The 11646-nt window shown below is 41.0% G+C and overlaps 1 protein-coding gene across 1 annotated transcript; it reads left to right on the top strand.

Moving 5' to 3' along the window:
- The first annotated feature begins 6756 nt into the window (after nucleotides 1-6756).
- Nucleotides 6757-8855, top strand: tal2 (T-cell acute lymphocytic leukemia 2). Its single transcript, XM_010778597.1, has 2 exons — nucleotides 6757-6919; nucleotides 7910-8855. Exon 2 carries the CDS (start codon nucleotides 7924-7926, stop codon nucleotides 8260-8262), a length of 339 nt encoding a protein of 112 aa, XP_010776899.1. The 5' UTR covers nucleotides 6757-6919; nucleotides 7910-7923; the 3' UTR covers nucleotides 8263-8855.
- The last annotated feature ends 2791 nt before the right edge of the window (nucleotides 8856-11646 follow it).

Here is an 11646-nt window from a genome sequence, read left to right as displayed (position 1 = left end):
TTAGTTGAAGGCATTTAATTCGACACAGAGTCGATGGAGCGAGAGTAGGAGGGTAGAGACTTTATCGTGGTGAGGAGAACACCTCGGAGTATCGGGGAGACTTAGGTTACTTGATGATGTTGTTGAAGCTTTGGTGGTGGGGTGGGAATGTTGATGGTCATGGTGATGGCTAAGTGGTCGGAGAGGAAGAGGTCTGAGCCAGACAGATGGTGAAGGTTTAGTCCAGTCGAGCAAACAAGGTCCAGAATGTGGCCACGGTTATGGGTCGGAAAGTTGACATGTTGAATGAGGTTGAAGCAGTTAAGCATGTCCGTGAAGTCTGTAGTTATTGTAGAGTCAGTGGAGTCCATGTGGATGTTGAAATCACCAAGTAGGAGGACTGAGGTGGAGAGAGAACAGAGCTGGGTCAGAAATTCAGAGAAATCAGAGAGGAATGATGGGTTTGGTTTAGGAGGGCGGTAGACAACTGCCAGGACTGACTGTGTGTGACCAGAGAGTTTAAAAGCCAGGTGTTCAAATGAAGGAGCAGATGAGATGGGGATGAGGCTGGTTTTAATGTCCTGTCGGTGTATTACGGCAATTCCACCACCTCGGCCCTCCGAGCGTGGCTTATTTATGTATGAGTATCCATTGGGTGTAGTGAGGTTGAGTGAGAGATAATCCAGAGGTTGTTGCCAGGTTTCTGTCAGACAGAGAAAGTCCAGTTTATTGAGTTCCATTTCTTATACTTAACGTTTTCCTACTCTTCCATTGATAATGTTTTCCTTGTTTTTCCACTTTTCCTTTTAAGGATGTGTTCACAACGCTCAGCTGTTGAAGGCCCTAGTAGAGTACAGAAACAGTTCTGAGACCTGTATGCCTTTATGCTGAATAAAACATTTTTATATTCATAAATCTCTCGCAACTTAAAGGTAGGGTAGGTAAGAATGGAGAAACCAGCTTGAGTGCGCTAGAATTTGAAACTACGCAGCCGAAAAAAATCTGCCCCTTCCTTCAGACTTCCTTACAGAGCCCCTCCTCCAACACACACAAACGTGCACATGACCAATGAGGGCACGAGATTAGTTTGTGCACAGATGGAAGGCTGACAGGCAGGTAGGCCATCCAGTTATTTTAGCCGGGCCGGCTCAGATGATTGGTCGTTACAGCGCTACCTTCCACAAATGAATTTTTGTATGTATTTATTGTCAAAGCATTTAATATATTCATTGCTTTCGGGATGTTAAGAGCATTCCATGGAATATAACAAAAAGTGTTTCTGAAGTGAATTACCTACCCCACCTTTAACAGTAGATGGCTTTCATGTTTACCCCCTGAACCCAGAGAAGTATTTCCAACATGAGTTTGTGTTCTGCTGTGGTTTTCTCTCCCTGTAGGAGGAGAAGTGCCTGCTGCAGTTCCCCTGCATTAACCCTCTGGTGGGTCAGCTGATGCTGAGGAGAGCCCCGTCAGTCCAGTGGCTCCTGGGGGCCCCTCTGTCTCAGCTGAAGGAGCTGCTCCCTGAGGTTCCACAAAAAGTCCTCAAGGTGATCAGAAATATGAAACTACACTTAAATAAATCACACGTATACTGTATGATGTGTTTTTCCCTTAAAGCTCCCCAGAGGTTTATAGGATCAATACATTCCTTAATGATAACACGTATATTTCCAGCTTATACTGTCGTGTCATACAATTCACTGTTTGGTTTTCTGGATGGCGTGAAACATTCACTCTACTCACATGACACGTTAATACATTTAACATGAAACACTCATTTACGGTATTTTGAAAAATAAGCAGGGCTGCAACATTGTCTGGATTAATCAATTGATCATTTGAAAATAGTGAAAAACATCCTAATAATAATAATCATAGTCTTTCAAAGTCCAGTGGGATTTCTTGAAATGTATTGTTGTCACTCCTCCACCTAAAGATTGATAGCAGCAGAATTGAAGTACTTTAAAATATCTCATAGTAAGGAAAATGTAAACCTTTTAGTGACATCTCTAATGTTACCCTCTTCTCTTCCTGGTTTCAGCTGTTCAGTGACACCACCTCCCTGTACACGGAGTCTCAGGCGGTCCTGACTGAGACAACACAACACCCCAGCCCCCCAAACAGCCTGTGGACCACCACTGATGACCCCGAGCACAACGACTCTGAACCTCAGCCAGAACTGTTCTGTAGTGACGGCAACAGCAGCTTCCTGTTCGGAGCCGATAGCAGCTTCTGTGAACCAAACACAGACTCCATGCAGGAGGGCCACACAGACTTTAGACTTGAAGTGAGTACTTCCTTTAGCAGCCCAGAGGCCCTCCACCCCCCCCAGAGGAGCTGGACCAGCAGTGGTCAGTGGAGAGAGGAGAACAGGGAAGAGGGGAAGTTCTCCGGCTGGAGAAGCAGAACTGGAGCCGTGGGGAGAGTTGTTGGAAGAGTAAACAGTGAGTGGACACCAAAGGTTCCAACAATCCTCAACACCCATACTCCAGGACGCAAAAGTCCTTTTGAGCTGGACTCCACCCTCAGCTTCAGCCCCAACGCCATGCAGCAGCCAGCCCACAGTCACATGCCCAGGCACTCGCCGGTCTACAGTGTCCATCACCCTGACAACCCCCACGTCACCTACGGTCTGAGCCCCCCTGCAGAGGTCACGCTGTGGGGTCAAGGCCAAAGTAGCAACGACTTTATCACCAACAGCAGAGACACCGCGATGATTCCCACTAACTACGGCTCCAAATGCTGGATCGGACAAGAGAGGAAGAGGAGGGGCGAGGCTGCAGGGTTAATTGAAACAGGTGAGTGTTAATTGTTATAGTTTAGGTGTGTCATTAAAGCAAATTGGGGATGATGGAAACAGATGAATAAATCACAACGTCGACAAAGCATGTGACTTAAAGGACCACTGATGCTTCTTCTCCAGCTCAGAGACTAAAATGGACTCCTTGAATAAATAGATTGCCATATTGACAAGTTTCATCCAAACATTGTAGAGAAAGAGAGGGCAAAAACAGGATGACATAATGAAAAAGCACACTAGGAACACTGGAGATTTTTTGTGTTTATCTTGATAAATCATTTGGTTTTCTTTGCATAATCGGTTTATACACAGATTGATATATTTCCTTTTTCTTTTGCAGTGATGACACCGCTGAAGAGGGGGAGGTTAAGCTATGAGAAGGTGCCCGGCAGAAGTGATGGACAGACGAGGCTTAAATTATTCTAAATTATTTGAATGCCTTTTTCCTGTGGCCTGTTTGTAAAGAGATCGTTTTGTCGGATTTAAGTTATTAATTACATCATTCAAGTGTTTGTTCAGGTAGAATTACGTTTGACTTGGTCTGTTTGTTCTGCCAAGAAGTTTCTACGTCAAGCAGTTTTTGGAAAACATTTATATACATACATTTTATTTTTCCCAAGCAGCCGTTTTTATCTTTAAAAAATATGTGTGTAAAGGAAAAACATGAAATACCAACATTTTATTATTGTTCTAATAATATTTTTGTAAAGTTATATATGTTAAGTATTTATAATGGCTTGTTTTAAAATGTTATGCTTCTATTTCCAATTAAAAACATATTTATTAGTGATTTTTAAATAAAACCCACAGGTTGTATTGTTATTCTCCTGTACTGTTAAACATTCACAACCGGATGCTGCTGTGTAAACTCATAATCAATGCCAATATAAACATTTAAAAGAGGAAATTGTATATGTTGAAAATACTGCACATTATTAAATAGTTTATAGATTATTAGGTGTTATAAATAATCTATTCTATGTCTATATACTGCTTCTAAGTAATAAATAAGCGAGGTGCTACCAAATATTTTTACAAAATAGGACTTAACTGTGGGCACATTTAGCTTTTGTTTTCCTCCACACAGAGCATGCCTACTGGTGAAAAACAAATAGTGATTTATGGCTGGAGGAGTGGGATGGAGAGGGTCTTTCCCAGCTAAACTGATAAAGCGTCTCATTTTAGCAGCTCCAATGGTGGGGATATTTCTTCTTTTTTTTCATTTAGTGAAGCAATCCCCTTATCATCGCCTCTCAGCATGTGGAGAGAGTGCTTATCTTCACGAGCCAGCAGAGAGAAGCCAGCTCCCCGAGGAACCATCCCCAGACAAAGACAACCCCGAGGGACATGGACTCGGAGCCTCCCTCCTCTGGACAGACACATCCAGGCCTGGCTAGCCACCATCAATGACCCACCAGCTTTTTTTTTGTGTCTTTTAAACGTCTCTGTCTCTCCAGCCTCTGCCTTCTCGCAAGCAGTGGACAAACAAAGAGACAGAGTAAATGGTTTGTTTTTGTTAATGGCACAGGGACAAAAGCAGGATGGTCAAAGGAGCCCCCGTAAGAAGGCTCGGTAAACAGCAGCCGTAATGGTGCAGTAATTGCCCCTGACTATCCTTAAAGAAGAGACTGAATGGGACAGGGGAGATATTGTGGGAATTAACAGGCTGTTTAAACCAAAGCTATCCTTTAGGTTGGGATGCTACAGCTGTAAAGGTCACATAGCTGTTATCTGTCATCACAGGCAGCAGTTAACTGTGTCACCTGTGTGTTTCCTCACACACATAAAACACGCAGCCCCAGCAGAGGCAGGATTTCCTGTGTCTTAGGTGCACATTTGTTTGCCTAACTGATTTAAGATAGGACCAATGACATATCCCTGAAGGAAATCAATATCAGCAGAAGCACCACAACGTTTTTTTATACAATAACCAACACTGTAGAGCTGCAACAAAAATAAGCTATTTTCTTTATAAATAAGGAATCTTAAGATTAGTTTTCCATGTAGCTGTATTCAGTCTCTGAAATACGGAGAATTCTTGCATTTCTCTTTTTACATATTAAACTCAATATATTTGGGTTTTGGATTTACAAATCAAGACATGTAAATACATCATCGTGGACTTTGATAAACTGGGAGGATTTATCCATTTATCTTGAATGAATAAGATCTTTATTTGCAACTCTCAACATTGCATCATGATAAAGAATATGGCACTGCATCATCTTCGTGGACAGAATTGGGTCAATATTGCCCTATAATAAAAGTCTGGCTCAAATCAACATGGTTATTATTTGGACTGCTTAAAATGGCTTCAATGTATTTTGTAAACAATATCAATTCACGGTCTGTTCATCTACTGTGTTTACAATAAGTCTGCTGGTGCTGTAGTTTTCTGTTAATTGATGGGAATTAGTCAATTTGCAAGAAATCTCCCTGCAGTTTGCAAGTGGCAATAGCAACTTTTGAGTGATTATTATTTGGAGAATAAAAACATGTTTATTTTAAAAGTTGGCTTTTTAAAGAAACCAGACCTGATTTACATTTTGGATACACAAAGCTAGTTTACGATAGTCACGCTTGGTCAGAAGTGAATCAGATAAAGGTTGTCAATGATGATTTTCTAACTGTCGTAGCTCTTCTCTAAATACTAATTCTGTATCCCAGAATTGTCTGCACTTATAAACACAGTGTGCAATAATAAATACAGCAGTAACCTCTGTTATTCAACAGACCTGACCTCATGAGACTGGCTTTATGAGCCGTCTCATTTTGTCTCTCACGGTGTGCAAATCAAAACGCTTCACTTGCAACGTTTAAATACCACATGGGGCTTCTTAGCTAGTCATTCTGCTGTTGCCTAAACATGCATAATAGATGAATCACAACCAATCAGGTACAATCTTAACCTGGCCTTGTAGGTGTGAGAGTGAACAGATTTGACACCAGCGAGTGTGTCTGCAGACTCTGCAGTGGAAGCTGGATGGAGGCAGAGAGCGCAGGCCTGCAGGTGCAGCCTCTTGGACGTGCAGCGGGGCCCATGAATGGCCGATTCAGAAAACGGCCCCCATCGGGCCTGTTCTCCAGGCTCGGGGATAATCCCAGCCCCTAATCGGATTATGTAAATTCCTACTCCACACAGAGACTTTTATGGAAGGCTGCGTCTTTGAAACAACACTTGAAGGGTGAAAAAGGAACAGTGACAATTGGTTAAACTAGACTTGTTTTTTTTATCTGAACGGAGGTTGAAAGTGGGAGGCAGAGAAGGGGGGAGAAAGGGGAGAGAGGAGTGGTAAGAGAGAGGTGAGTTAGGACGCTGTAATTTATGTGTGGCCCCTTGGAATGGCTCAACGAGATTACCATAGTCATAACAAAACACATATTGTTCAACTGTCAATCTGGATATGGTATTTTTACCTTTTGTGGCCCAATCAGGCAGAATTCAATAGCAGAGCAGGCAGTGATATCAAGGTCTTTTCCACGGTGCAGGAACGGTGGGTTGTCCATGCCTAATGTCTGAGAAATAGAAAGGAACAAGTGTCCACAGCAGTGAGCGAAGGATCAGAGAGATGAACGTCTCAGTTTCACTTCAATGGGAATGTATTTGTCACCTTTAGTGCAAACCTTCAAGGATTAAATGAGCAATGAATCATAAAAGCTGCACAAATAGTCACTTAAAAGGCTGTTTAGTGGGGGGGAGGGGGCTGACCCAGAATCCCTTCAATTATTGCACAGAAATACCTATAAAAATAATGTAAAGTGATATATGGACAATATCATCATAAAGCCACCTCCATTGGATCTAAATAATGAAAAGGGAGGGGGTGTGTTTTAACAATCACTCCTCAGTTAACACCAACCTCACACACAATGCCAGAGGCTCCACGACGGCATACGTCACACAAAAGGGTTCACCCTGCTATAAAATGTGGGATGCGAGCATGCGGCAGTCTTACCCCATCCCTCCCTCCCTCACACCCTCTCTCTTTAGCTCTTTCCCTCCCTCCTGCTCACAAGGATCTGTCATCGAGCATGAGAAGACACAACTGAGTGGACATTCACAGCGAACCACTGGACACCGGTGACCTGCGGAGGACCACTCTCAAACTGACATTACTGCACATTTCTGCACACATACAGGTGAGGTGTCTGATGTGGATTCCGTTTCTCATTCAGGCCACGTGTTTCCAATTTGGTCAAGTAAATAATTAATCAGCCAGAGTGTTATGATGATGATTTTCTATACAACACTTTGCACTGACCGGAATATCAAATGATCTGTTTATAATGATTATTTTCCTCCAAGAGCTGTTTGTTATTAAGCTTTTTAGAAAAAACTATTTGGTTAAACTCTATTTCAACCCATCTATTTCACAGTTAATATATTGCAGAGTAATTTAACACAACTGCATCTCTTTTGAATTGTTTTCTATTTACTATATTGTTGTTTATTATCTATTCATACACCAGCCATAAATGTGGGTGCCTACAGGAAATGTTGTGGACAAATATCTGTCGCGTACGCTATGTGAAAAGCCATCAGTAATGTATATACTGCTTATAAATACTTAATAATGCAGTATGGTTAAAGCATTTCCAAAATAAGCCTTTAGAATATGAAGGAATGTCCGTTTGTGAGAAAAAGATAATACATTAGAGCTGTATGTTGAAGTAAGGAGCAGAAAACAGCGACATAGATTCTGGTAAATATTCTTGAAGGATTTTGTAAATTGGTGCAATCAAAATGTATCGTTTTGTGAAAAGTACTACAGTACCTTGGACAATCTTCCATCCTTTTCCTTTCCGTCAGTCACTTAAGAACTAAGATTGTTTACATTTACTGTGATTCTGCTCATTACTCTTATTATTATTCTTTATGTAAAACAAATTGAAAAGTGCCCTTTATAATTTCCCAAAGGTGACATCTTTAAATGTCTGATCAAATTATTTTACTATCATTAATCACAAAGAGAAGCCTAACATATTCACATTAAAGAAGCTGGAATTTGGGCATGTTTGGGAATTTGTTTGCTTTAAAAAAAATAGACTAAAACAATTTCTTAAATTATGAAAATAGTCTGATTTATTTTCTATCAATCGACTAATCAATAATTTGATTAATCGTTGCAGCTCAACTCAGCACCATGACCAGGAAGGTGTTCACCAACACGAGGGAGCGCTGGCGGCAGCACAACGTCAACACCGCCTTCACGGAGCTCCGCAAGCTCATCCCCACCCATCCTCCGGAGAAGAAGCTGAGCAAGAACGAGATCCTGCGCCTGGCCATGCGCTACATCACCTTCCTGGTGCAGCTGCTGGAGAGCCAGACCGGTCAGCCGGCCAGCCACTCCCCCACCGCTCTGCTCACCTTCCTCAGAGGAAGCATGGAGCAGCTGAACTCCCCTCCTCACCCCTGGGCCATGACCAGCGACACAGAGGTCCCGTCACCTGACTCCAGCTGCGACAGCTCCGAGGCCTGGTAGAAAACACAAAAAAAGGAACTCTCGAGTGGACCTTCTGACCCTTTACCTGGGGTTTTGACAAACTGCTCTTGTTTTTTCTCAAGACTCTTTTTGTCTCTGCATTTGTCACCCGTGCGTGTTTCAATGCAGAAGACCCAATATTGTGTGATATATGTGGGCTCCAAACATGGCTGAAAATGTTGGTACAGCCTCCACGCTGATCAGTGTTCAAATATGATTTGCGGGTGAAAATGAATTTGTATTCTGCATGGATGTGTAAAAGCCTGGATGTACAATATTCCCTTCATGTCTTCATGTTAATGCCCGCCTGGAACTAAATTAGTTTTGCAATGACAGGGTGTTTTGCCGATGAGGAAAATGGAGGGGATTAAGGAATTTCTCATTTCAAGCAATAGATTCAGCACTTGAATAGATAATGGCTCAGCCAATTCTCCAGACTGCAATCGTCTCAAAATAGCCAAGGGCACTTTTTTTCTCCTTTTTTCTACGACATGCTGTTTTTTGAAGACTAAATCTGACCTTTATTTTTGTTTGTAAAGGTTATGTGACTTCAGAAGAATCAGTTATTTGAAAGACTTTTGCTGTTTCTCACACATACAGTATTACACAACAGTTATCAGTGTTTCTTGAAGACCAATTTGTTTTCTTAGGATTGGGTTTAGAAATTTCAAAAATGACAATCCGCTTTCGATGAATTACATCTTTTACAACGCATATGTCTTCTAATTTAAATGTGTTTATTTGAGCTTTTGTAAAATACGCATGTCATATAGCCAAAGATTATGAATTGATTGTCTACTGTGAAGAGTGCTATTTATCTTCTTATACCTCCTTTTTAAGTTATTTTGGTGTGCTTGTTAATATATACAGTATCGTATTTATTTGAACTATTTATTTAATAAATGATTTGTTAAAAAAAACACTTTGTCTAATTAAAGAGGTCACTAATTGTTTGTAATTCTTACAGCAGGAAACTTCAAGATGTACGAAAGATTACATTTTTGGGTAGAGTTTAAACTACTTACTGAATCTGACACTTTTTAACTGTGGTGTTATATACAATTTGAAATGCAATTATTTGTATATGTTATTGCCCAAAACTTCCATTATACATACTAAAACAGCTTATTTGTGAGTGTTGAAGGACACAATTGTCCCACAATTTTGGGTAAAAAGCGTTTACCCAAAACAAGTGACAGGTGAAATAGGGTAGTGACTGGAAAGAACAATTGTGGTAAAACAAGACCAGAAACACCTAAAATAAATAAAATAAAGTAGCAATTAAATCCTTGGATAAACAACCTCAGTAACAGTTTGATTGATGTGCATCAACAGCAACATTGTGTCATTTCCTGTTTGTATAGACTTGGATGAAATGTAGATTGCATAGTAACAGCAAAGATAATGCACTGAGACAATACATTTACAATGAGTACGCAGTGTGGAATTGTTACATCATGTTGGTCTCCAATGAAATAATTTCCCTGTGTAAAACACAGCTGATGTGAAGTTAAGAGCGGAGCTACCGCCTCTTTGTTCATGCTCACTATCCCAGAAACATTTGTCCGCAGGTCGTGTAATGAACGTGTGGACACAGAGCTGACCTTTGCTCTCTGTCCACTGACCAGAGGTCTGTGAGAGGAGCGCTGAAAGTGACAGCTTAACTTGTGACCCCGGGAGTCAGAGGTCACTCTGGAGTCAAACACTGTCCAGTTGACCAATGTGCAGATGTAGTTCGCTTCAGGAAAACGTAGAAGAAGCACTGTAGGCAGAACTTCGAGTGTAACTTGTTTTAGAAAAAGATAACTGACGGAAGCCACCAGTTTTTTTATGTTATATGGGAATCATCCACAAAAGGTTACAAATCCAATGCATCAATATACAAAATGTTACTGTGCATTTTGATAAATGTTCCTCTAGAAAAAAACATCAAACTTTAAAAAATAAATAAAAGCTAAAAATCAATCAAAGTTCAAATTACGCAACCAAGTGCTGATTGTTTTTCATTTTTGATTTAACCATTTTTTTCTAATTAATTGTTGAATTGGTAAGTCTGTAGAATGTCAGACAAAAGTGAGAAAAACACATCATAATTTGCCATCGTTTTTTCGATGTATATTAATTTCAAAAAGGGAGAAAAACACACATGGGTAAAGCCCTATGGTAAAACCGCTACCAGCAAACATTTGGCATGTTTTTTTATTTGATAATTAATTATCAAAACAGTTGTTGATTAATGTTTTGTCAGTCCAGAACATGACGAACGCACTGTAATGTAAAGTATTTTAGCTTTAGTTGGAATATCAGCAGGTTCTTTTGCACCCGTCTTCTTGTTTGTTTTCTAGACCTGAGGTCAAACATCGACATGCCTAATCGTCTATTGTGCCTGTGGAAAATGTGCCACATTTTAAGCCAAAAGGGTGCAACTTTCTGAGCTGAAGAGTAAACACCGAGTTGGTTTGGAGCCCTTTCACTGCCGCTGTTAAACTCTGGCTAATGGTGTGTAAACGGAGAAGAGGGCAGCTGGATACACTGACTGGAGGCCTGTGGGAACTGACAGGTGACTCTTTGTAATGCTGCAAACACACTAAATAAATCATATTGGGAGAGTGAAAACAACTGTACAGCATCGGTGTGCCTCTCCCCCAGCATCAATTTGGGAGGTATTTACCTCTTGTGCAATTTCACAGTAAATCGAGCAATTTCATGGTGAACTGAAATAAAACTACTCTGGTTATTAATAACTGAACTACCAGGCAATATGAGATACTATATTTTTAAAACCTGAATCCTTTGTATGTTGAAGGTTTTGTTGCATTTTAGACTTATGTTTAAATATTCAGTCATGTTTAGAAACGGGATAGCATGTGACAGATTTTACACACATCCATGCTGTCAGGCAGTGTAATGCATTTTGCTGATACACCTTATTTACAGAAATCACCCAATCACAATATGAGAATTACCCTGACCTCAACTTTTGCAGGATTATGAAACCCTGCATTGAAAATAATAACAAATCTGTACGCGTCTCTTTCCCTCTACCAAGTATATTTGCCTGATTGACTATTCTCTCCCAAGTATGTGGGTAATCGTCTATTGAGAGCACATTTCCTTATCAGCGTCTAGCACACTGTCTGAATCTGTTATCACAATGGACCAGATCAGTGCAGGCAGCCCCTCGCTCTCCCGGCTGAGGCGCCCATGAAAAAGAATTTCTGGAGTTGGGTGCCAACCGATAGGCCCTGAGCTCTTTATCCCTTTAAAGCCAATTCACACTCTGCATGTTTAAATATCTCAGCTCAACCCCTGCCCTCCCACTCCCGTCATGCACTCAAACCCCCTCCTTCTTCCCTTTTCCTCCCACTCTATCTCTCCCCCTCC

This window comes from Notothenia coriiceps, unplaced genomic scaffold (genome assembly GCF_000735185.1).
Source record: "Notothenia coriiceps isolate Sejong01 unplaced genomic scaffold, NC01 NC01_scaffold00019351, whole genome shotgun sequence".
In the NCBI taxonomy this organism is placed as follows: Eukaryota; Metazoa; Chordata; class Actinopteri; order Perciformes; family Nototheniidae; genus Notothenia; species Notothenia coriiceps.
Note: the sequence above shows the minus strand (reverse complement) of the source record. Positions and strands in the feature narration are given on the sequence as shown.

Coding starts and splice junctions, on each gene's coding strand:
- tal2 (XM_010778597.1), top strand. CDS start 7,924: ATGACCAGGAAGGTGTTCACCAACACGAGGGAGCGCTGGCGGCAGCAC.